Source organism: Cetorhinus maximus, chromosome 1 (genome assembly GCF_964194155.1).
Source record: "Cetorhinus maximus chromosome 1, sCetMax3.hap1.1, whole genome shotgun sequence".
Lineage (NCBI taxonomy): Eukaryota > Metazoa > Chordata > Chondrichthyes > Lamniformes > Cetorhinidae > Cetorhinus > Cetorhinus maximus.
The window spans coordinates 117,664,004-117,691,563 of NC_135879.1; the positions used below are offsets into that span (position 1 = coordinate 117,664,004).

The following is a 27,560-nucleotide window of genomic DNA, read 5'->3' on the forward strand; positions in this document are numbered from 1 at the left end:
TTTGTAACTGTCTTTAAGAAGAAAGGGATTCTGTGAAAGCCACAGTGAAAGAGGAACTAGTTGAGATACTGGATAGGCTGAAAATTGATCAAGAGGAGATTTTAGGAAGGCTGACTGTACTTTTGACAAATCACCACAACTAGATTGGATGCATCCAAGGATTCTGAGGGAAGTAAGGATGGAAATTGCTGGGGCACTGGCCATGATCCTCTTATCTTCCTTAGATATGAGGGTGGTGCCAGAGGACTAAGGAATTGCAAATATCACATGCTTGTTCAAAAAAAGGGTTTTAGCAAACACGCCAGTTATTTGATCCTCAGTGGTGACAAAGCTTTTAGAAACAATAATCCAGGACGAAATTAACAGCCGCTGGACACTGTGGATGAATTAAGGAAAACCAGCATGGTTTTATCAAAGGAAACTCATGTTTAACTAACTTGAGATTTTGATGAAGTTAACAGAGAGGGTTGATGAGGCAATGTGGTTGATGTGCTGTATGTGGACTTTGAAAAGGCATTTGATAAAATGGCGCATAACAGGCTTGCCTGCAAAGTTAAAACCCATGGAATTAAAAGGACAGTGGCAGCATGATCATGAAGAGGAGTGACAGGAAACAGTAATGGTGAATGGTTTTTTTGGCACTAGAGGAGTAGGGTTCCCCAGGGGTCAGTACTAGAGCAACTGTTTTCTTTGTTTGTTAATGATCTAGACTTAAGTGTGCAGGGCACAATGTCAATTTGTAGACGATACAAAACTTGGTGGCATTATGAACTGTGTGGAGGATAGCGATTGACTTGAGGACATGGGTAGGCTGGTGGAATGGGCAAATACATGGCAGATGAAATTTAATGTAGAGAACTGTGAAGTGATACATTTTGGTAGAAAGAATGAGGAGAAAAATGGGCGCAGGAACTGAGAGCTATGGTGTGATCAAGGTCCACTTGTACAGCAATAACCTACTCATTGATGCTCACTTTGGTTACCGCCAGGGCCACTTGGCTCTTGACCTCAAAGCAACCTTGATCCAAACATGGACAAAAGAGCTGAATTCCAGAGGTGAGGTCATGGTGACTATTCTCGACATTAAGGCAGCACAAGGAGCCCCAGCAAAATTGAAGCCAATGGGAATCAGAGGGAAAATGTCTCCACTGGTTGGAATCATACCTAATATAAAGGAAGATGTTTGTGGTTGTTGGAGGTCAATCATGTCAGTCCCAGGACATCACTGTAGGAGTTCCTTAGGGTAGGGTCCTAGGCCCAACCATCTTCAAATGCTTCATCAATGACACCTCCATCATAAGGTCAAAAGTAGGGATTCTCATTGATCACAAGATGTTCAGTACCATTGGTGATGACTGAGATGCTGAAGCAATCGTGTCTGTATGCAGCAAGACCTGGACAACATTCAAGCTTATGCTGATAAGTAACAAGTAACATTTGTGCCACACAAGTGCCAGGCAATGACCAACTCCAACATGAGAGAATCTAACCACCCTCTGCTTGACATTCAATGACATTACCGTTGCTGAATCCCCTACCATCAACATCCTGGGATTTACCATTGACTAGAAGCTTAACTGGGCTAGCCATATAAATACTGTGGCTACAAGAGCAGGCTAGAAGCTGGCAATTCTGTGGCATTTAACTCACTTTCTGGCTCCCCAAAGCCTGTCTACCACTTTCTGAATGCGTGCAGCTCCAGCAGCATAAGAATCCCGACACCATCCCAAGACAAAGCAGCTTGCTTGATCAGCTCTCCATCCACCTTAAACATTCACTTCCTCCACTACTGACACACAGTGGCAGCACTGTGCACTACCTACAAGATGCATTACAACAATTTGCTAAGGCTTCTTCGACAGGATCTTCAAAATCTGGCATCTCTACTACTTAGAAGGACAATGGCAGCAGATGCATGGAAACAGCACCATCTGCAAGTTATCCTTCAAGCCACGCATCATCTTGACTTGGAACTATATTCAATGTCACTGGGTCAAAATCCTGGAACTCCGTTCCTAACCGCACTGAGTGTACTTACACCAGATGGACTGCAGCAGTTCAAGAAGGCGGCTCGCCACCATCTTTCCAAAGGCTGGCCTCGCGTGAAAGGATATTACAGAAAAGTTGTGCTGACTGTTGTGGATTTTCAGACATTGCCAATAGCAAATCATTGTAGCAGATTCTTTATGTATGGGTTACCTCAAAGTCATTATCCTGTGCGTGTGGTGAGAATAGGCAAAGAAATCCCTGCTGTGATATAATTGGGGTGAGGTAAGCCTCTTGTTTACTTGGCATTGTGATCAAAAATCAAGTATTGCGTTTATCTGAAATTAATTGAGATTTGAGGAAAAAAAACAAATGAGAATTTTAAAGTGCAATAAGCTTGTTGGGTTCCCATGTGGTTCAGAAATATGGCTACAAAGCCATTCAAAAGAAGTTCAATGACTTAGTGCAGATGACGAAAATGATCAAAACAAGCAATGGGAAGCTTGGCTAGAGCAACTTGTCATGCACTCTGGCAGAAATTGTGTCTGGCGGTTAACCACAGTACTTAGTTTTAAGTTCTAAGAATTTAATATAGTGTGATTTAACATCAGCAGGAAACCAGCAACAGCTTACTTTGATGTCCTTTGTTTAAAGACTACAGGTGAGTAATTTGTATTGAGAATTATTGGAATTTTGTACTTTTATATCCTCTATTGTAGCAAAGCTTTAATATTCATGTTACTGTTACCCTTTAAAAACAAAATTCTCTACAAGGATAAGAAATTTAAAGTCAATCCTAACCTTCAGGGACTGCAAGTGCCAAGAGGCATTTTAAAAATAACTGAGTTTAAGTAAAAATAAAATACTGCAGATGCTGGCAATCTGAAATGAAAAAAATACTGGAAAAAAATCTCAGCAGTTCTGGCAACATATGTAGAGAGAGACTGAGAGAGACAGTTCACATTTCGAGTCAAATATGACTTCAGAACTGAAGGGAGATAGAAATGTGATAGGTTTTATGTTGTTGAAGAGACCTGGAATAAGGTGGAGGGCAGAGAAATTAAATAACAAAGATGCCATGGAACAAAAGGCAAAGGGAGTGGTAATGAACAACTGGAAAAACCCATCAAAGCATGGGGCAAAAGCCCACCCTAATGTTATCCACTTGCTTTGGAGAGCCTTTGCATGTACCTGTCCTTTACCTATTAGGCCGTTGCATCATCTTTCCTTATCTCACCATAGGCGATTCTCAATGCGGGTTTTCCCCTTCTCTCACATTTCAGGACTTCATTTTCAGGGGCTTCATAGCCCTAATTGGCCTGTTATCATTTATTTATTCTGAGCTGTTAAAAAGCCTGTTATTGCTATCCAGCCTAAGTGGTCTAATTCCTTGTTAGACTAGTAAACAACCCAATAATTCAATAAAGTAGCTTCTACTTTCACAAACTAACTTTTGCATTTCAGCAACCATCATAATTAAGCAAGGATAAATGAAAAGCCCAACACAACTTTTCAGTATGGTTATTTAAGTATTTATTCAGTTGCTCTTCCAAGACTGCAGAGGCATCAGCTGACCATGGCTCCTTTCTGGTACAGCTGTCATCACCCAAGAATAATCATTCGACTAGTTTTGCTTCTAGAGCAATGAAACCTTAAGCAGTTTCCAGTAAAACAAAACTTGAAATACTAGCCTATTCCTTTACCTATTTCAAGCTGATAATGTGTGTATATAAACAAGAGGATCAAAGGTTCAGAGAGAGTTGATTGGTGGTGGTAACTGGGGGAACCCAAGACTGGATAAGCCAAACACAAGGGAGCTATACCTTAAGCTGAGTTGCCCTGTGCCTGAGGTTCCTGAACTTGAAATGGTGCTAGTGCAGACTTTTAGTTAATACTCAACGGTGTAGGGTAGCTGGAGGGATTGATTGCTTGCAACAGGAAGCCTGGAAGAATCAGTTGGGGGACAAAAAAATGAGCTAAAGAACAGGACCAGCAGTTGAGGAGGCCAAAGAGCAGGGGAACTGAGAGTCAGGCATAGATATGCACTACAGGTGCCAGCAGCGCTAGAAGGCCAGCAAATATAGAGTGCCAGTGAATTGCCATTGTGAATGTTTAGCAGTTTGGTATAATTGACGCCAAGTTGTTTATGTTACTCAAATCCTGACCGTGAAGTTTTACAGAAGGTGCACGCACAATGATACCTTAATTAAAAAGAGGTGGTATATGTGCTCTGCAATTGAAGCCCAATAATCCCCAAAAACTCATAGATCATTGCCAACTGCAAAAACACCTTTGGAAGGTCAATGCTGAGATAGACAGACTGTGTGGATTATGTAGAATATGTAGCATAGAAACAGGTCATTTAATCCATGCCGGTGTTTATGCTTCACTCGAGCACCCTCCATCTTTTCTCATCTAAATCTACTGTCGTAATCATCTATTCCCTTCTCCCTCATGTTTGTCTAACTTACCCTTAAATGCATCTATACTATTTGCATCAACCCACTCCCTGTGGTAGTGAGTTCCACATTCTCAGCACTCTTTGGGTAAAGAAGTTTCTTCTGAATTTCCTATTGGATTTCTTGGTGATTAACTTATATTTATGGCCTCTATCACAGAACTGTTACAGTGTAGAAGGAGGCCATTCGGCCCATCATGTCTGCACCGGCTCTGAGTATATTAACTTAGTGCTAATCTCCTGCCACTTCCCTGTAACCCTGCACATTGTTTCTATTTAGATAATCATCCAATGCCCTCTGGAATGCCTCAATTGAACCTGCCTCCACCACACTTCCAGGCAGTGCATTCCAAACCCTAACTATTCGCTGTGTGAAAAAGTTTTTTCTCACCTCACATTTGCTTCTTTTGCAAAACACTTATAAAACTGTGCCCTCTGGCTCTCGATCTGTTTACAAACGAGAACAGTTTCTCCCTATCTACTCTGTCCAGACCCCTCATAATTTTGAAAACTTCTATTAAGTCTCCTCTCAGCCTTCCCTTCTCCAAGGAAAACAGTGCCAACTTCTCCAATCTTTCCTCATAACTGAAGTGTCTCATCCCTGGAACCATTCTCGTAAACCTCTTCTGCACTCTCTCCAATACATTCACATCCTTCCTATAGTGTGACGCCCAGAACTGTACACAATACTCCAGCTGAGGTCTAACTAGTGCCCTATATAAGTTCATCATAACCTCCCTGCTCTTGTACTCTATACCCCTATTAATGAAGCCTAGAATACTGTATGTTTTAGAAACTGTTCTCTGTACCTGTCCTGCCACCTTTAATTACTTATGTACATATACACCCAGGTCTTTCTGCTGCTGCACACCCTTTAGAATAGTACCCTTTATTTTATACTGTGTCTCCATGTTCTTTGTACCAAAGTGTATCACCTCACACTTCTCCGCATTGAACTTCATCTGCCATCTATCTGCCCACTCCACCAATGTGTCAATGTCCTCCTGAAGTTCTGCACTGTCCTCAAAGTTTACAATTCTACCAAGTTTTGTGTCATCTGCAAACTTTGAAATTGTTCCCTGCACACCAAGATCTAGATCATTTATTTTTTTTATATATATATATATATAATATATATCAGGAAGAGCAAGGGTCCCAATATGGGGAACTCCACTACAAACCTTCTTCCAGACTGAAAAATACCCATTAACCATTACTCTCCATTTCCTATCCCTCAGCTAATTTTGTATCCATGTTGCTACTGCCCCTTTTATTCCATGACCTATAAATTGCCTCACAAGTCTGTTGTATGGCCCTGGATCGAACGCCATTTGGAAGTCCATATACACCAAATCAACAGCCTTGCCCTCATCAACCATCTCTGTTACCTCTTCAAAAAAACTCCAGCAAATTAGTTAGGCACGATTTTCCTTTAACAACTCCATGCTGACTCTTGTGAATCAATCCAAATTTTTCCATGTGACGATTAGTTCTATCCCGAATAATTGTTTCTAGAAGTTTCCCCACCACTGAAGTTAAACTGACTGGTCTGTGATTGCAGGGCAGACCTTTGCAACCTTTTTTGAACAAGGGCATAATGTTTGTAATCCTCCAGTCCTCCGGCACCTCCCCCCGAATCCAGGGAAAATTGAAAGATTATTGGCAGAGCCTCTGCAATTTCCACACTCACTTCCTTCAATATTCTTGGATGCATCTTATCCGGTCCTGGTGTCTTATCAACTTTAAGTACCGACAACTTATCCAATATCTCCTCATCGATTTTAAACCCTTCTAGTGACTGAGTTTCCTCCTCTATCACCATGGCCAGGGCAGCATCTACCTCGTAGGTAAAGACAGATGCAAAATATTCATTTAATACCTCAGCCATGCCTCTTACCTCTGTGAAAAATCCCCTTTTTGGTCCCTAATTGGCCCTTCTCCTTTTACCACCCTTTTACTGTTGATGTCCTTATAGAATACTTTGGGACTTCCTTTTATGTTAGCTGCCAGTCTTTTTGCATAACCCCACCCCTTAGCTTTTCATATTTGCTTTTTCACATCCCTTCTGAACCTTCTGTATTCAGTTTGGTTCTCAATTGTATTTGCTACCTGACACCTGTCGTAAGCATACCTTTTCTTCTTTAACTCAATTTCCATCTCCTTTGTCGTCCAGGGAGCTCTGGATTTGTTTGTCCTACCCTTCCCTGTTGAGGGAACATACTTGACTGTGCCCAAACCATCTCCTCCTTGAAGGTAGCCCATTATGCAGCTTCTGTTTTTCCTGCCAACATTTGGTTCCAGCCTGTCCAGTCTAGCCCGGTTCTTGCCCATTGAAATCCGCTCTGTGCCAGTTGATTATTCTTACTGTGGATTGACTAATATCCTTTTCCACCGTAATCCTAAACCTTATGATACAACGATCACTGACCCTTAAATGTTCCCCTACTGTCACTTGATCTACTTGGCCCATCTCATTCCCAAGAATTTCTTGTTGGACTGGACACCTACTGCTGTGGGAAATTCTTTTGAATTCAATCCAGGAACGCTTGTCCCTCACTGCCCCTTACACTACCACTGTCCCAGTCTATATACGGGTAATTACAGTCCCCCATTATAGCTACTTTACAATGTTTACACCTCTCTGTAATTTCCTTCCAGATTTGTTCCTCTATATCCTGGTGGCCTATATGTTATACTGAGCAATGTAATTGCACCCTCCTTATTCCTTATCTCTAGCCAAATCGATTCTGTCTTTGAATCTTCTGACACATCCTATTTCTCCAATACCGCAGTACTCTCCTTAACCAAAAATGTCATCCCTCCTTTTTTCCTTTTCCTATCTTTTCTGAAACTTTGTAACTAGGAATATTTAGCACCCAGACCTGCCCTTCCTTAAGCCAGGTTTCCGTTATCGCCACAACATCATAATCCCACAAGGCAATCTGTGCCTGTAACCAAACAACTAGCTGCTTCTCCAACCAATCAAATTGCTTCTTTCCTGTGATGTCACAATTTGTTTTTTCAATCTCCTTTCGATCTCAGCGCTGGCTGGTTCTGAGCAGCTGACAGGTCTGCCTCTCCGACTGCCCTTCCCAAAGGTGAGTAATCTAGTTATGCTCTTCCCCACATTCTCTCTGTTTCCATTCTATCAATATCTTTCATAATTTTCAATATCTCTGAGAAGAGATGCAGTCTGTCAATCCTTTGCTGATCTGAATACCCATGCATTCCTGTTATCACCTTTGTAAATCTTCTTTGCATGCTCACCACTGTCTGTATATCCTTTTTATAATCTGGCAAGCAGAACTGCACGCAGTACCCGAGTGTGGTGTAACCAAGGTTTGCTGCAGGTTTAGTTTAACTTCCCTACTTTTTACTTCTATCCATGTAGAAATAAAGCCAGGTGTTTGGTTTGTTTTGTTTTGTGGTCTTGCTAACCCGTGACTTAACTTTTAGTGATTGATGTATTTGCACTTTGAAATTCCTTTGTTCGTCAACCGCACCTAGACTTGCGCCTTTCAAGTGACCTCCCTATTCTTCCTACCAAAATGTACTACTACACATTTGTGTGTGTGGAAAGTCCTGAAGGGTAGAGCCACAAAACAGCTGCAGGAGCAAGCAATATGGCAAAGTCTTGTATCTGGCCAGGGTAGTTAAGACAACTCACCGTTTCCATTTTTCAATTTATTTTTTATTCTTTTGTACCCTGAGTTTCTTTGTTTGGACATCCATGAAAGAAAATTTGTCCTAAGTACTACATTTTAGTTTGGTATTTAAAAAGGTAGTATTAAATGAAGTTGGTATTAAATGCGAAGAGTAAGAAAAAGTCACTTCATTTATGTTGTGTTGCATATTGATTTACTGTTTCTGTGAAATGAGTCAGTTTAAAAATGCTGCCATTGGGATTAGTTGACCTGGATTTTAAAGATTGGTTTACTTAATCATTTTGAAGTAATTTTGCTATTATGTTTACAAATGTGTAGTACTGAAGGTTAAAACTTGTGATACCAGCAATAATAGTGCAGAACATACACCATTTTTAACAATCAAGTACAATAATACAGTATCTAAAAATAATACATAGTTAACAGTTCTTGTACTCTTAGCTTCCGACAAATCATTCATTTAGCTGACTTTAACTACAATGCATTGTAGAGCCACAAAAGAGTGTACAATGGTGTTGGTTGTTCAACCAGCAAAACAATGGCACTTCATTAGCAATTTTGCTTTGTCGCTACAGACTAAAGTGATACATGTGTGCTTGTCAAAATGCTATTGAAGCTTTCATTTATATTCAGAAGAAAATATTTGAATGCTGTGTAGATTTGTGTGAAAGGCACTGATTAAGGAACATTAGTAAAGATCAGAGAAAAGGCTAGTAGTGATTCAATAGCATAATTTGGTTGGAAGTGTGTTTAGTGACTGTTCAGTATTATTTTGACCTACTTGAATTGGTCATTGTACATGCAAACTCTGAACATGCCAGGAAGTTCATTAAATTCTGCAAGTTAGTGGAAGGAGTAGTATTAACTGCTATTAAAGGTGAATGCTACTCATGTATTTCAATCTTGAGGCTAACGTTTTGCACATTAGTTGCCAATTCTAAGAGTGCTTTATGTTGCAGGTTTTTTTGCCCTCCTCCATGCGTATATCTAATGGGCAGTGGATGGAAGAAAAAGAAAGATCAAATGGAACGAGATGGATGTAATGAACAAGAATCACAACCATGTGCATTTATTGGGATTGGAAATAGTGACCAAGAAATGCAACAGCTTAACCTGGAAGGAAAGGTAGGCCAAGTACCTAGGCTTTTCACTTGACCAAGGATACAGCTAAACAACAATTATGATCTTTGTGTTGCAAGTACAAAGGTAAACAGCATGAATTTGAAGTGCATGAAGCATAATTTTTTTTGTTGTTTTGAAATGCTTCTCTGGCAACATCAATGCAGTTCAAAATAACACTGTTGTGAATGGTCTGTACACTAAGGGGTAATTTGGTGAGGTTAGGACAGCATTCATTCAGCATAAGATAGGATGGTCTGTGTGTGCCCTTACCTATGCCATTTGTGATTTAGGAATGTTTGGTATTGTTGACTAGAATGAAGCTTTTTTAAATTAAATTGTGCAGGGCTGGAAACTTGCCTTTTTCTGTCTGTCGTTTTGCTTGAGAAAGATTGTTTCCTAATTACCATAGGAAGCTAATAGAAGTGAAAAGTGAAGCAGTTGCCTGATGCATACAGCTACAGTATTTGAAATCAAGTGCTCAGATTGAGAACATCATTTGAAAAGCCTTGTGTATGGCTCGTTAGTGGTTCAGTTAATAGAACAGGTACAAAAAGCAATTAAAAACTAATGAAATGTTCAGCTTTATCTCAAGGTGGGCTGGATTACAAAGCAGAGGAAGTTATGGTGCAGTTTTGTAGGGGCTTGGTCAGACCTCACCTAGAGTACTACATTGAGTTTTGGGCACCATACTTCAGGACAGATGTATGGGCACTGAATGAGGTGCAGTTCAGATTCACTAGAATGACATAGGGATTTAGAGGCCAAAATTATGAGGACAGTTGCATAAACATTCTTTTAATTCCCTTGAGCATTGAAGATTGAGGGGTGATTTGCTCCAGGTATTAAAATGTTAAAATGATTCAATTGGATAGTTTCAGAGAAACCTTTTCCTCTGGCCTGGGAACCTAGAATGAGGGCATGTAATTCTAAAATTAGAACTAGGCCATTTAGTAGAGAAACCAGGAAACACACTCTTTGCCCATAGGAATAGAAATCTGGAATTTGTTCTCCCAAAATGCTGTGAATGCTGGAACAATTGGAGCTTTAAAGTCCGATCGACATATTTTCTCGTTATTGGGATACGGAGTTGAGATACAGATCAGCCATGACCTAATTCAGTGGTGGGACAGGCTTGAGGGGCTGGATGACCCACTGCTGTTCCTATGAATCTGAATTTAATTATTTGTTCAACCTCCACATACAAATAGACACTTCTTTCTAAAGAAGTTTCTGCTCCAGTTGTCCAACTCTCAAGCTGTTGGGAAAAGATGGCTTCATTTGGAGACTCATGCTGCTCTCTCCTTCACTTGCAGAAAATCTATTGTCTCCCACACTGAGAGGTGTCTTGATGCCATTTTATTTCTGAAAAATGGCTCAAATTTCTGCAGCTTGGGAGTTAAATTTTTCTTGTATAGGTATCTCTTGTGCACTCATTCTTATCAACACTTTTTTCAGCAAATGAGGCTTAGCTATTTTGAACTGACTTGATTGTTCATCTTCCATGTAATTGTTGGTCCTTGCTAATTCATAGTTTTAAAGCTTATATTTTGGCGCAAGCTTTTTCTGTAGTTGTTTCTACACTCACGATATTTTTAGGCATTTACCATTGCCTTACTACAAGTCATAGGCTTCATTTTTATGGAAGCACGTTAGCCAAGAAGGGGGAAAACCTGCCCGTTGAGCAACTGCCTGAAGCACTTGATGCACCAGTTAAAAAGATGTACCTGCTAATACCACAGCTCTCAAATTTTGAGAATACAGAAAATTGATTCATTGGCACAAAGCTCCTGCCTGCAAGTACAACGCCCTATCTTCAGAGCAGTCTAAATTTATGTGGCTTCATAAAAGACCCACACTTATGAGTGGTGTATGGTTTTTATAGCCATCAACTAATTCACTGTTCTTTGCAAATAGACGAGACATGTTTGATTTTTTGTTCAAAGGAAGGCTGGAATTCCTTCAGAGGAAGTACTTAATTAAAGCATAAATTTGAAGTTAGCACTACAGATATTTATGGCTTCATGTCAGGCACATTAGATCAAGTTTGCAGTCTGAAATTGATTTGTTGACCAGTTGCTGATAGGGATGAAGTCAAAATGTGTAACAGAGGCTAGGTAGTGAAGCTTCTTTAACAGCTGGCCCTGAATGTCCATTATGGACCAGGCAGCTAGTCCAGGGTAATATGGTGTTGCTTTGCTTATCTCAGAATCTTAGATGTTGCTACTATTTTCCAGAAAAAGCTGGGGGTTTATCTCTCCAAATGGTTTCCTAAGAATCAGGTTGTGTCGAGGCTAGAAACTATTGAGGAAGCATCAGCAAAGTCTGCTGGCTCCTCTGGATGCCCTTAAATACAAAAACAAGGAGTTAATGTTAAACTTGTACAGTGGTCAAACTAGGTTTAGGCACCCCATTATCGAAAGGAAACAAAAGCCATGAGAAGGTGCAGCATAGATTCAGCTCAAATGTTAGCACAAATCAAAAGTACAGTTATGAAGAAAAGTTTGTGCTTCTACACTGCGCCTGAGCAGGTTACTGGGCGGCTTGATAGAGATCCTCAATATTCTGAAGGGTTTGATTAGGTAGATTTCCCTGGGTTAGTGAATTATTAAGAGAGCACAAAGATAATCACAATGGAAGGGAAGTTTAGAAAAAAAAGACATAGAGGATAGTTAGAATGTATAACTCTTTGCCAGAAACTTATGGAAACAGTTGATGTTGCTGCAGAAATGGGAAAAAGCAATACATGTTTATGGAAGCACATTAGCCAAGAAGGGGGAAAACCTGCCCGTCAAGCAACTGCCTGAAGCATTTGATGCAGCAGTTAAAAAGATGTACCTGCTAATACCACAACTCTCAAATTTTGAGAATACAGAAAATTAATTCATTGGCGCAAAGCTCCTGCCTGTAAGTACTACGCCCTATCTTCAGAGCAGTCTAAATTTATTGAATTTGAAGGTTGACCATTTCAGACAATACTTTGAGATCCATGAACAATTTATTTTTCAAAAAAAATTCCACTGCAGGAATCTCTAATTTTTTTTAAAGTGAATTAAGTAGTTGCTACGGAAGAGGATTATTGTAAAGTACAAAGATTAAGCAAAAGAATGGGATTAGGCTAACTGGCCTATAGAGAAAAATTTCAGCACAAATTTGATGACTTGAATGCATTGTAATATTTTAGAATTTGACACACCCCAGATTTTTCGCTGCGGAAATTTAACTCAATTAAGGAGTAAGAATCATACAGAAAATAATCTAATCTTGATTTCCAAATAGAAGCAATCATGTATGTGTTTATCTTCTCGGATTTTAAAATGCTTGCAATTATTTACTACCATTGTGCCATAGTGACATGTCTGGTTAATCAATGACCTACAGCAAAGATGAGTTATGGTTTGCAGCTACTTAAGAGATGTTGCTGCAGTGGAATATTTTTTGAAAAGTATGTCTGAAATGTCGACCTTCAAATTTAATGAATTCAGTACTCTGAAGACATGAGTGTAGTACTTGTACACAGGAGCCTTGTGCCACTGAACAAGTCTTCCGTTTTCCCAGAATTTAAGAGTTGTGACGTTAACAAGTACTTCTATATAACTCTGTGAAGTGCACCAGAAATAATGACGGCAAGCCCAACCCCGTCAACCTTGACTAACATTTGGGGGCTTGTGCCAAAATTGGAAAAGCTGTCCCACAGACTAGTTGAGCAACAGCCTGACATAATCATACTTACCAGTCCACACCTTACAGCCAATGTCCCACACAACACCGTCACCATCCCTGGGTATGTCCTGACCCACTGGCAGGACAAACCCACCAGAGATGGTGGCACAGTGGTGTACAGTCAAGAGGGAGTTGCCCTGGGAGTTCTCAACATTGATTCTGGACCCCATGACATCTCATGGCATCAGGTCAAACATGGGACTGCTGATTTCCATCTCCCACTACCCCTTCTCCGTTCCCCGTCAACAGCAGGATTGTACTCAACCACAATCTGTAACCTCATGACCTGGCATCTCCCCAACTTCAGCATTACCACCAAGCTCAAGGTCAACTGTGGTTCAATGAAGAGTGCAAGAGGGCATGCCAGAAGCAGCACTAGGCATACCTAAAAATGCCGTGCCAACCTGGGGAAGCTACAGCGTAGGACTGCTTGCGTGTCAAACAGCATAAGCAGCATGCGATAGACAGAGCTCAGTGATCCCAACCAATGGATCAAATCTAAGCTCTGTAGTCCTACCACATCCAGTCGTGAATGGTGTTGGGGTGGAGGAGGCTATACCCATCCTTGATGATGGGGGGAGCCTATCACATCAGTGCAAAAGATGAGACTGAAGTATTTGCAACCTTCATCAACCAGAAGTGATGGGCCAATTATCCATCTCGACCTCCTCCTGATATCTTCAACATCTCAGATGCCAGTCTTCAGCCAATTTGATTCACCACATGTGATATAAAGAAATGGCTGAAGGCACTGGATACTGCAAAGGCTACTGGCCCTGAATATTTGAGCAGCAGTACTGAAGACTTATACTCCAGAAGAAGCTGTGTCCCTAGCTAACTGTTCCATTACAGCTACAACATTGGCATCTACCCTGCAATGTGAAAAAATGCTTAGCTATGTCCTGTCCATGAAAAGCAGGACAAGCCCAACCCAGTTAATTACCGCCCCATCAATCTACTTGCGATCATCAGCAATGTGATGGAAGGTGATGTTGACAGTGCTATCAAGCAGCACTTACTCAGAAATAACCTGCTCACTGATGTTGAATTTGGGTTCAGCCAGGGCCACTCAGCTCCTGACCTCATTACAGCCTTGGTCCAAAAATGGACAAAAGAGCTGAACTTGTCCTAGGCCCAACCATCTCCAGCTGTTTCCATCACTTGCCACATATAAACCTGACTACTTCAGTATCGAAGGAGTAGGTGAATGGTACTGGACATTGTACAATCATCAGTGGACATCCCATTTCTGACCCCATGGAGGGAAGGTCAGTGATGGAAGCAGCTGAAGATGGTTGGGCCTAGGACAAGTTCAGCTCTTTTGTCCATTTTTGGACCAAGGCTGTAATGAGGTCAGGAGCTGAGTGGCCCTGGCTGAACCCAAACTCAATATCAGTGAGCAGGTTATTTCTGAGTAAGTGCTGCTTGATAGCACTGTCAGGTTTGCTCCTTGATGCCACACTCAGTCAAGGGCAGTTGCATCTTTTTTTGAAATACGCAGGAGCTTGGGGAGCTGATAGTTTCACATTTGCTTGTCCATGGCAATGCATCAACCAATCAGAGTTGACTTGCCAACCACTCAGCACCCTTTTCTCCCTTACTATAAATTGTTGTGATCGTTTGAAATTTAGCAGTCTTGATGAGTGCAAGATGAAAAGCTTAAGCAACAAGTCTCTCTCTTTTCAGCAATATTACAGATGGCTGATATACAAGATTAACTTCATGTTTCAATTCCATAATTGGGTAATTTATTGATTACATATGGTGTTTGAGATTTTGACATTTTGAAGATTTAATCTCATTACTAGGATGCTCACCACCTTGGGTCATATTGAGTCTGGTAAGGCTGGTAAATCCAGCAGATGTAACAGCCATTTGGTTAGGATCCTCATATGTATCACAGAAGAACTGGCCTCTGATGCTGGTGTTCCTGAATCTGTAGCTGGCATATTTTGGGGTTCTCTTAACCCCTAGTGTTCATTGTCAGAACCATACACATGAACATCCACATTTCAAACTGCTTGAGCCAGCTGGTACAATAAAGCAGGTCTGTTTTTGTTTGATTTCCAGTTCTTTTCTGAATAATGGTCAATATTTAATGAATTTTAATGAGGGATTTATAGATCCTTGACTAAGAGGGAGCTGAAGGTTATTGAGGGTAGGCAGAATGAGAAGTTGAGGCCATAATCAGATCAGCCAGATTCTTAGTGGGTTGCAGAGCTGGCTTGAGGGGCCTACTCCTGTTCCTAATTTGTATAATGTTACCTTGGTTCAGTATATCAAATCCATAAAAGAAGGGTTCAGTTGAGCTATCCTCTGGAAGTTCTGTGTGGTCAGTAAATCAATTTTATTATGCTTTGCAGATATTATTTAGATCTTATTAAATATAAGATTAATACACAAATATTTTTCAAAGCTTAAATCTAAATGGTGGAATGAGACAAATGTAATGAGAGAGACAATGGAAAATGTGTTAAACTTCACAGCCATACCGTTGCAGGGCAGTGTTCTACCAAGAAAGATGAAAGAAGTCAATCAAAGTTGGAGGAGCAGATTGTAGCTTGTCAAAGTCTTAGTTGCACTTAATTTTATTCACTCCTTTCTTTGTTTTAACATAACTAATCATCCAGTTATTCAAGTATTGATGCCAATTCAGGTTTCTTCTCTTCCCCTCGAATAAGTGCTCATTTCCACCCACTAATTTGAAAGCACTTGTACCTCAGCCTAACAAAATTCAGTGTAGAGTATTTAAGGCCATGTTTTGCCTTTGATAAAAATGTGTAATTCTGCTTTCATTTTAAACTTTAAAACTCAGTTGAAGTTTAGAAAACCTGAAGTCAGTTCCGTGAAATTTCATCTTGTTTCAGTCACATGGGCTATGTTGCTTCCACCTTTATTTGCTTAATTGTACAGCCTTGTGTCCTTTTATTTTCACAGAACTATTGCACAGCCAAAACATTGTACATATCAGACTCTGACAAGAGAAAGCACTTCATGTTATCAGTAAAAATGTTTTATGGTAATAGTGACGACATTGGCGTCTTTCACAGCAAGCGGATCAAAGTAATCTCCAAACCTTCTAAAAAGAAACAATCCTTGAAAAATGCAGACTGTAAGTATCTATGTATTTGGCTGCCAAATATTACGTATCATGGACAGCACAATGAGGAAATGGTATACTTCAGATTTTTAAAAATGTATGATATTGTGCATAACCTGTCATCCTAAAAAAAAATTGTTTAAAAATTAACATTATTTCATTTGTTGGAGCCCTGAATTATGGCTCACTTAAAAACAATTCGGTCATTCTATAGCCTCAAGGTTGAGGGATGCTATGAATGCACATATTTTAGTCAAAAGTAAATTGTGTGTTTATCAGACCTGCAATTTGGTAGGGAGATGGGAGGAGGAAGCTGAACTGGAATGTTTTAAATGTGAAATTTCGAAAATATTGGCAAATTCCTGTAGAATTTGCTGCCTCCATCAGAGGGGAAATTATAAATCTAGTTATTTTCATTGCATCTGCACAGCACAAAGTTGCACAGTATCTTTATGAACTAAAGATGCACTGCATTAATGCACTACATACCAGGCTATGTAGCACTTGAGTTTGTTTGAACATCTACATTATGAACCTTGGCTTGGATGATTGAGAGAATTTGAATGGAGTGAGGTGCTTATCCATAGGAAGGAAATATCCAAGGAGTCTAACAGACTTGCTCTTGAGTACCTCTGACCAGTTATAAAACTCTCCAAGCAAAGGCCACGAAAAATGCATATTTTGTTCTTGATTGATGTATTCCCATTTTTTCCCCATTCCCTGAAATGTTAACTCTCGTTCTGTCTACAGATGCTGCCTGACCTGCTGAGCATTTCCAGTATTCTTTGTTTTTATTTAAGATTTGCAACATTCATAATATTTTACTTTTGTAGATCTTGTTTCATTTTTTACCTGATGAAATTGTTGACTCCCGCCTGGGTTATGGTTTCATAGACCTGATTTGCTATTGCCTTACCCAAGTTGTTTATTTTAAGCCTTAACAGTAAATTATTCCACTGTGGGCTGCATAACTGCTGAGCCAAACCTGTCCTTCCGGCATATACATGTAATATTTCCAGCAGAAAATGCTGTATGGTAATTGGTAATGAGAACAATAGTTATTTTTCCTAAACTAGTGGCACTGAGCCCAATTAAACATATGCACCCTGTCTGAGATCAGCAAATCACTGTAGACAAATGATCAAAGCTGGGTCCTTCCTGGTCTTGAGCTCAGCTATTCACTGCGTAAGCATGGAGGGGGTGAATGGGTTTTTTTTAAAGTTGTGAGAATACTTGGAAAATTTTGGATGAAAGTCTAAATTTTGTTAGTTTTTTCTAAAATAGGATAGAGTAATTGAAAGAAACTGTGAAAAGAATTTCAAAAAATGTACAAGGCGGGAAGAGAAGAGAAACTGTAACGAGTAAAAGAAAAAAATAATGAAACAAAACCTGGTACTATTATAGCTGAAACCAAGTTTGCCAGTTTCTACTGTGCACTGTACTTCGTCATCTTACCAAATGGCTGCAACCTAAAACACTTATGGAATAAAAGTTTGAGATTTTTATTCGAAAATTGAAACTTCAATGAGGTAGCTCCACCCATCCATTATCTCTGTTTATTTTGTTGTGATTTCCTATAATTGCTTAAAATTTTTCTTTCCTTTTTAGTATGTATTGCATCAGGAACAAAGGTGGCATTATTTAACAGGCTTCGTTCACAGACTGTTAGTACACGTTATCTACATGTAGAAGGAGGAAACTTCCATGCCAGTTCACAACAGTGGGGAGCATTTTACATCCATTTATGTAAGCAGCTATAATTAACCTATCCTTGTGCACTTTGCTATGCATACCTGACTTGTACATTATTTTTATATTAAATGTAATTTTAGACAAAGCCATCATAGTGCAAATTGAAGTCTCCAATGCATTTTTTTAAAAAGCATTTGCTTCTAAGAGGAAAAAACAACTTTTGGCCACTTGGCTGGCTGTTAGAATGTCATCCAATGTATTTATTGATGCTGAACCCATTGAAAAACCTCAACAACAGAGGAGAGTTTTAAGCTAGGAGCCCTTTCCCTATTGTAACTGAGGTGCCATTGTACGTGAGAAAATTGTGTTATCCAGCTTTGACATGTCATGTATATATACAAAAGAACAGTCTAAAACTTTTGTTTTAAGAATTATGTAGAACTGCTCTCATGGCCTAGCTGGTAAAGACATCTGTTCAAATATCAGTGAACCTTACAGACCAAAAGATCTCAGGTTTGCTTACTGATCTCTGCATTAACAGATGATGCCCATAACAACAGTTGAGCGCATAGCTTGACGTCAGTGCAAGGATGAAAGACCAGCTGTCATTTCCACTCCTCCGTGCTGCTGACTGACCCCTCCCCCAACTTTACTGGAAAGTGCTTGAACAGTTTAGGACTTGACTGTGCTGCTTTTCACAGTAGAACAGCCTGCAGACATTTGCCGTATTTCCTCACAGACAAAGAACTTGTGAGGTACCACATTGCTGTCAGTGCTAATGGAACTTCATCCCAGCAAACATCAGCATCTGTAAGAGGGGTGAAAATGGATTAGCAATGGGGGTTGACATCATTTAGGAGTTTGCAAGGCGAGCGAACATTTGACTATTATAAAGAGTGCTCCAAGCAGAGTTCACTAAGATCTTGCATGAAAGACTTCATTTATGAATTATCAGCTACTAAAATGACAGCATTTTGTCAATTTCTAATAGCCTTACTTTGTATCAGGCACCTTCCTCAAATTTGGAATATCTTGACACCTAATAATCAAATATAATAGAGTGTTGGACACCAAATCTAATACTCAGATGTGAACCAATTACTAAGTGACAGTGGTATCACCCTAATGTACTACCTACTGGGAGCACAGTCTGTTATTGTAAAATGTCACCAGCACTGAAGTTGGGCGAGCAAGTTTTATTTTTATTTCATTTTTTTTTATCTGTGATATAGGAAATCTCCATGTGAATTAATTTAAATTTAAAATGAATGTTATAGTTTCATCATAACTGCTTTTAGCTATTTTTATAATTATGTAAACTTATAAACAGAAATGAGAGTGAAGGATGAAATTTTGTGAAAACTGAGTTTCTTTCCTTGAAATAGTGTAGAAGGATGAAGGATAAAATTGCTAAAGCAGTTGGTTTGATTCAACTTTAATAACCAGTTTCTCAATGGTATTATTTGCTTTTTGAAATATATAGTATCCCTTCACATGCTCTCTTTAAAAAAAAATCTCGAAGATCCTGTTTCAAGTTGAATGAATGCACCTATGAATGAATGCACCTGCTGTATAGCATCCAAACGATGCTTTAAATCCAAATTAAATTTTCTATGCTAAAAATTACATTTGGATTTGGGTACCGCAAACTCTTGTGCAGCATAGAAAGCAGATTCAGCTGTAGCTGCATTAAAGGTTTCCATTGTACTAGAAAATGGTTTACAAATAAAACTTGAATTTGTGAAAATGGGTATGAGCCAACCTGTGGCTGAAGCTCACTTAAGCTTGTTGCTCGGCTTGATCTGTGAATGTGACTTTGTAAGCTGAATTTTGCAACAGGATTATTTTGTTCCAGTTTGAATAGGCTAATGGCATTCAATAGAGTGCCACATGAAAGGTTAATAGACAAGCTAAGCGCTCATGGAGTTGGGGGTGATATCTTGGCATGAGTAGGGGATTGCATAGTGGGCGGGGGAGAGAGTAGGGATAAACAGGACATTTTCAGGTTGGTGGGCTGGTACTGGTGTAGTGCCGTGAGGATCGATACTGAGGCCTCACCTGTTTAGTCTATATTGATGACTTAGATGGGATGACGGGGAGTCATGTGTCTGGGTTTGCTCATAAGGGGCTGGGTGGGAATGCAGGCTGTGGGGAGTACACAGGCTGCAGGGGGATGTGGACGGTTTGGGTGGGTGGGCAACGGTGGTGGATGAAGTATGGCATGGGGTTATTCACTTTGGTTGTAGGAATAGAAAAGCAGAATATTTTTTCAAAAGTAGTCACTTGGTAGTACAGGTCTTGAGTACTGCTGAAAGAAGAGACATGCTATTGAAGCTTTTCATCTGGTACTTATCAGGATAAATGCAAGATTTCCAAATTTCAAAGGGAGCAACAATTTATATTGCATGAGAAAAGAGTGCTGATTGGTTAGCAAGTCAGCTCAGGTCGAGCATTGCCATGGAGATTGCACCAGGGAACTACTGTACCCCATGGCTTTTAATTCAAAAAAAGGCTTAATGCCTGGACATATTCCTTTTGCCTGTAGAGGACAGGTCCCTGTGCATGAATATATGTAGCCTCTAGCAAGTGTAAGTGAGCCACATTGCGAGCCTAACTAATGAGCTTAAATTGCTCGTTAGTATAATTCTTAGCATACTCGGGATTGTTCAACAAGTGCTGTCCAATCACGGAATCACATCTAATGTTAGATATTATGTTCTGAGTTTTACAAGAACAGGCTGGTTGAGTACAGTCAGCATTCTGCTTATTGTAAACAGCCAAAGGGGCATACTGTTTGATGCGATCCATCAGTCGGGAGGTACGGTCTACATTGCACTGCCACTGAAATTCATATACTATGTTACTTACTTATGTGGTAGGCAGAACGTCTTTTTGGCTTGACAGCAGCACCCTGTTAGTGGAGAATACCATTTGTGTTGCTACTGTTTAGTAGCAGCATGAAACGGCTAGCTTCACCTGTTGATCAAATGTTTGAGAGACCTTACTCTTCCAGGGTAATTTGAGGTGGACTGGTCACTTTTGAGATCAAAAAGTGGCAGCCTTAGGTTCATTCATGAGTATGCGCAATACACAGTGAGCAGTCATCTGATCTGGGTAGCCATTAGCCCACAGGATAGCTTTAATACACCCAATTTCAGCATCAGGTTTGCATGGCAAGCAAATAGTTTGGGGCCTATTTACGAGATTGCCAATAAAGCCAATTTTATAGCACGTGGAGCTGTAGGAATCCCAGTGCATAAACTGACCAATGAAGTTGGCTTGCGCTTGACTATATCGTATCAGCATATCATGGCGATCTAGATGCGCTGCCATTTTCAGAACTTGTATTCATTGAACTTATGGTGTTACCATGGAATCCCCTCTAGGCCCAGTTCTTGCTCAGATTTTCGTCAGCTTCCACGAGAAATGTGTATTGCATATTTCCATTATTATAGATAATTTGTTTGCTATATTTGAATCTGCAGCCGCATGTAAGAATTTCTTTCCACACCTTAATGCGCACCAACCCACACTCAAATTCACCTTTGAAATGGAGCAGTCTAATGAGCTCCCTTTTCTTGATAAGCTAGTTGAGAAATCCACTAATCGGTTCCCCCCCTCCTGTCTACCTCAAGCTTACCTTTGCTGGTCAATACCCATTGGGATTTCTAGATTCCCATGCGCTATAATTTTGGTCTTATCGGCAATCTTGGAAATAGGGCCTGAGCTAAGGTTCACTAGATTGGTCTCTGGGATGAACGGTTGTCCAATCGTGCAAGCCTGAGTAAATTGGGTGTATTTTCTCTGGAGAAGAATGAGAGGCGATCTCACAGAAGCATTCAAGATTATTGGATTTAGCCATTTACGTACATTGTTCCATGGAGTGACACAATGAGATGGTTCACGATCTTCCTTTTATCTGAATCTGAAGTCTTCATTCATTATCCAGACACCTGCCCCAGATAACCAAGGACAAATGAGGCCTATGTTTCATTCGGCATCTAACTGCTCCCTTTTCTCCACAGACAAATCTTACAGCAGTAAATTATTATTTTAAACCTTTCAAACATTATTTAAACATTAGAATATTATCTAGCCTTAATAACTACTTGACTAGTTATTTATCCTTCAATTATTCATTGAGGTTCACCACTTATTTAATCACCTCTTTCTGGCTGACTATTACTTAGACAGTAATTCTTGATTAATACACATGAATGATAAAGTATAGAATATAAAATGACTCCTTTAGCCCAGTGTGAGTAAAAAATGGTGTCTTGACCTTGTTAGCTTACTTCAGTGCATATAATGTGAAAGCTTCCTAAAGGGGGTCAAGTTAAACTTAAAATCTACTGCCCAGGCCTACTTAGACCATCAACATCTTTATTTACTGCAAGTATTGCTGAAATTTTACTTGGTTCCAGAAATTATTGCCAAGCTATCTAATTCCACATCCAATCTGAAAAGAAATGCCATGTGGTTATTAATGGCTTCAGTTTCTGAACTAGCTGTTTGTGTCCCGAATCTGAAGGCCTGTATCTTTTGGGTTCTTGTTCAATAGAAGCCTTCTATCTTGTGCTTATAGCTAGCAAATTGGGAGGTCTAATAGGAAATTAAATACCATTCGTGATTGTATTTTAATACGTAGACAAAAAATGTGGATGCGCTTATATTCCAAGCACAATCTTGATTTAACTCTGTCAGAAGATTGTGCATTTTGGAAGAACTTTACTTAACTCTAGTTCTGAGATGGGTTCTCTTTGAGCATGACAAAACTACTGTGATTTACAAGTAATTTATGAAGTGTAGTTATCTTCCATTTGTCTTTGACCCTTAGCAACTATACTTTGCTGCAAAACTGATTTGTGGGCTGTTATTAAATTAAAAGAAACACCTTGCATGCTGTCAAGTTTTTGAAATGAAGTATACCAGTTGTAAATTATAGCCTGTTTCTTAACCTCCTTTCTATGGCCTTAGCTTTTAAGTGATATGTTATATATAATTTTTGTTTGAGGGAAAATGATTACTGTACCAAATAGTTTACCAAAATAGAAACCAAAAATGCTGGAAATACTCCAGTACCCGTGGAGGGAGTAAGAACTAGCATTGCAGGTTTCGGTTTATTTTCCAATCTGTTCTTTGTAAACACCTTTACTCTCCAACCTCGCCCCTACGCCGCAATTTTATATCTCCCCCTCAGTCTGTCTGCCCTTCCCTCTCTCTTCCCCTCCTTGCTGTCTTCCTTTCCCTGTGCTGGAGCCCTTGCTCACCCCACCCTGCTCCATCCACTGCCCTCCCTTCCCCATCCCTTTCCATTATGTTCTCACACTTCCCCTCTCCATCCCACAAAACTTGTGGTCATTATTTGATGTGCTCCTGGGGATTGTCTTTTGCAAGCAAACTGATGTGGACAGGGTCTCACAAGATGATGGAGTTAGCTGGGTGGTTGCCATTAGTTTGTGGTGTGGAAGAGTATAACTGGAGTTCAGGTATGTTCACAGGCTTAATCATGTCTTAGAAGCATTTAGTGTGGTGCACATGGAACTTTTATGGCTGCTTTATCTCTGATGTTTCAGCTAGAATGTAATTATGCAGATTTGTCTTGATTTGGGGGAAGGATTTACGTAACACTAAAACTGCATGATGCATTGAGTTAAACAGCAACCTTTCACTTCAGACCTGGGTTCAAATCTGACATGAATTGAATGCAACTGTCCTGTCAGCTACAGTAGAAAGATCCTGGTTCAGAGATCAAGATAAAATAGAAGGGGGTTTTACTCTTTATTTGGCTCTGTGGTATCTGACCTAGGAACACTAACTGACACTAAGTACTTGAGAATGGCAGATTTTCAGTTCCATATAAATTGCTGATCAGAGAGACATGTTGCCAAAGCTTTTCGTCTTGCACTCATTGAGACAAATGCAAGGATGCCAAATTTCAAATGATCACAACAATTTATACCACCGGAGAAAAGGGTGCTGGTTGGTTGGTAATTTGACTTGGCTGAGGCGTTGCCACAGAGAAAGCAACAGGGAACGATAGGCACAACATAGGTTCATACACAGGGACCCGTTCTCTGTAAACAAAAGGAATATGTTCAAGCCTTGCACCTTTTCTGAATTACCCAGGAGCTTAGGAAGCCTAACCCTTCCAAGCTTTGAAACTAATTAAAAATATTCACTTGCTGTTCTTCCTCTTGGATTCCATTGTCTGTTTTGGAGGATATCCTCCTTCCGTATTCCTCCAAGGATATCTTCAGTCTGGTTCATGTGATCATTTTCAAACTTAAGGAAAGCACTTGCAAGCCAGTATATTCAGGCATCCTTGCTCGACTATTAATCTGCTCCTTTTTGATGCCATACAACATTAACCTTAAAAACATCAGTCTTATGCTAGTCAGCAACTGTGCTCAATAAGCAGTATAATCAATGGTAGAATATGACTGTGAAAGGTATTCATTATGAGCAAAAAAATACCATGTGCTTGTAGTTCTTGGTGAAAATAATTTAAATTATTTGAGGGCATCCTTCAATAGCCATTTGCAAGTAATGCACATGTTATTGCATGGAGGTGTTTTGAGCAGGTTCGTTGACTGAGTATGCAACTAAATTGGAATCTAAGTACATGTGGTAAATATATTTTTTGTTATCTGCAGTGGATGACGAAGAATCGGAAGGAGAAGAATTCACAGTGCGGGATGGATACATTCATTATGGTCAGACAGTGAAGCTAGTATGTTCTGTTACTGGAATGGCACTCCCCAGACTGGTACAGTGGCTTTCTTTTAACAGTCTAGTGTTTAGGGCATTTTGTGTGTGTGTTTATTTTGCCATCTTTGCATCTCAAAGGCAGAGAAACTTGTGCTCCACAGTACAGTTGTATGGCTATTGGCAGCACTTTGACAATTTGCTCAAGCTCAGTTTTTCATGTGATTCTAGTCTCAGTGCATTGTTTGACCATGGGGACAAAAAGGGTGATATCTTTGCAAAACTGATTTGTTTTTAATAGTTGTGCACCTCCCAAAAAAAAGTCATGGATAGTGATCACAGAAACTTTTGCCTTCTAATTGCTCCTTAATTGTGGCATATTGAAATCGGCGAGCTCCAGTACAGAACAGGCAACACACCTGAGATGTCATGCTTTCCACTACAACATAGGGTGCATTTAATGCCTGAGATTTAACTAGCTACTGACTTAGTTAATATTGAAAGATAGGTTAGAAACAGTGATTCAAATTAATTTTGAGGAAATATTCAAGTATTAAGCAAACTTAAGTTCAGCAAAAAAATCAAGAATTTGCACTTGTATAGCACCTTATTGCAACATCAGAATGTCTCAAAGCCATTCACAGCTAAGGAATTACTTTTCCAAATGTAGTTCATGTTTATCTGTAAAAGCAGCAGTCAGTTTTTGCACAAGGAGGTGAAGTAAATACCAGTTGACATCAGTGACTTGTTTTTCTGGTGGTATTGAGAAATGCAGGCTAAGATCCAGATATCTAATGAACGGAATATGTCATCATGTTGATTAAAAGCCTTTGAACCCAGCTATTGGTGAAAGATATAATTTTCATTTGTGCCCTCTATCCAAGAGCCGCAAGAAAACCCAATTCTCTAAAGCTAAACAACTTGGATCAGTGCTGGCAATCGACCAGGCTTAGGAAACTCCAAGCATGCATATTTGGGTACTGATGGAGTTCAATTAAAACTTGTGTTTAAAGCACACGAGTGATAAACTTCCTGCAGCTTGCCCATCACTGTACTAGGCCAATTAACTCGTAGGCCAAAGTGTCAAGAAGCCCAGCTCTCAGTGACAGAACTTCCTGGAAGGATGGTCAATTGTTAGCAGCACCTTGGATACACTGGACTTGTTTGGCTTACATATCAAATTACAGGTTTGGCTTTATTTCAGTCTATGACGGGCATGTCATAGAACACAGGACTTAGGGGCAGGAGTAGGCCATTTGTCCTTTAGAGCCTGCTCTACCATTAAATTAGATCATGGCTGATGGTGGTCTCAAATCCACTTTGTCTGCTTCCAGAACCCTTGACTCCCGTGTTGATCAAAAATCTATCTAACTCAGCCTTGAATAATTCAGTGACATCCACTGTTTTCTGGAGAAGATAATGTCACAGCCTCTGAGAGGGAGAATTTTTCCTCATCTCCATCTTAAAATGGAGACCTCTTATTCTTAAACTGGGTCCCCAAATTCTAGTCTCTCACAAGAGGAAACATCCATCCTATCAAGTCCCCTCAGGACCTTATATTTCAAGAACTGAGCTACTGTAGTGCCAGGTTAATAACCCAAGTAACAAACTCCCCCTCAAAGTCATGATTTGCAACCAGTTGACAGATCTTAACCTTGTGTCACTAGAAACCAATTGCCTCACAGCAGATATCCGGAATTTGTAAACATTTTCCTTTCTGCAGTGGTTTACCTTTTCATCCAATGTCAATATGTTAAATAAGCTAGCAGTTCTGCTGTTGTGCCCACGTTGTGTTGGCTTCCATACATGAGATTGCATGAGCTTGTTGCTTTTTTTTTAGATAATTATAAAGGGGCTTTTTCTATCCCACCTTTCACAGCCAAGACCATTCTGGAACCCAGTAAACTGACCTTAAGTATCTTGATCTCTTTCAGATAATTCGTAAAGTGGATAAACAAACAGCATTATTAGATGCAGATGACCCAGTATCACAGCTCCATAAATGTGCATTTTACCTGAAGGATACAGAAAGGATGTACTTATGCCTCTCGCAAGAAAGGATAATCCAATTCCAAGTAAGAAAATGTTGCACAAATTAATTATCTTTTTTATTTCGCCCAATATCAAAAAATTGAGTATAGTTAGATATAGCTAACATAGATGTTTCTTAAATTTGACTTAAGAGCACTGAGAATTGAAGAAATTATACTCGTGAATCAGTGGGCCATCTTAGTTTCTGTAGTGTGCTGTGGTAGCCATAGTTCTCCAAATGATAGTTAGCCCTACATTTGAAATTCTGCCCATAGTTCCAGAGATTACAGTGTCAGATGGAGTTAAAAGCAAGCCATAAGACAATATGTCATGAGCACACAACAGCATCTCACATTGTTCTGATGACATTCTGAGAAAATTGACAGCTTGTATGTGTATAGGATGGATTCAGGCATAGTTATAGACCATGTAGTTTGCAGAGCATGGATATAGCACTGTTGACAGATATTCATAAATGTTGTAGTAAACCAAAACACGCATCTACTACATAGGTGCAGTACTAAAATTAAAAGTTAGTGTCTTTGCTCATTTTTATTTTCGATTCCAAATTGTTTTGAGAACATGTTTAATGGACAGTTCATAATTTCATTGCAGTTGAGTAATGTAGTTGCAGATCTTGAATATTTGTGGCATTAATCCCCATTCCTAACAAAGTTTCAGCTGAAATGTACTAAATACCATTCACAAATGGGTGGTTTAAAAACTTATTGCATCAGTAGGATTTTGATGCTGGTATCCTTAGTTGTTAACATTCTTGCAACACAAAAACATCATGCTCTTGTTGAGATTCCCCAAATGGTGCATCCCTGATTTCAAACTGTTCAGAGGAGTTCAATTGCTAAACTTCAGAGATTTTCAAACTTGGCTTGTCTCAGCATTGGGTCAGCAGGGAGCAAAACACATTTGCCTTCTAATTCGGACACATTAGAGTCTTTTTAAGAGACAATTTAGTACAATGTGTGGAAACAGAGCATTACTGTGCAGGGCAATTGGGGATGGGCAATAAACGCTGACCTCACATCCCATGAAAGATTTAAAAACAGGATGTGGGCTTTAT

At 39.7% G+C, this 27,560-nt stretch overlaps 1 protein-coding gene across 4 annotated transcripts in view; it reads left to right on the forward strand.

Annotated features, from left to right (window-relative positions):
- rbpjb (recombination signal binding protein for immunoglobulin kappa J region b) overlaps positions 1–27,560 on the forward strand; it is a 97,932-nt gene that overhangs the window by 54,996 nt on the left and 15,376 nt on the right. For all 4 annotated transcript variants that reach the window (XM_078545967.1, XM_078545976.1, XM_078545986.1 and 1 more), the window contains 5 exons: positions 9,069–9,234; positions 15,889–16,063; positions 17,660–17,797; positions 24,400–24,512; positions 26,386–26,526. In XM_078545967.1, coding sequence (XP_078402093.1) covers positions 9,069–9,234; positions 15,889–16,063; positions 17,660–17,797; positions 24,400–24,512; positions 26,386–26,526 — 733 coding nt within the window. The remainder of the gene's footprint in view (positions 1–9,068; positions 9,235–15,888; positions 16,064–17,659; positions 17,798–24,399; positions 24,513–26,385; positions 26,527–27,560) is intronic.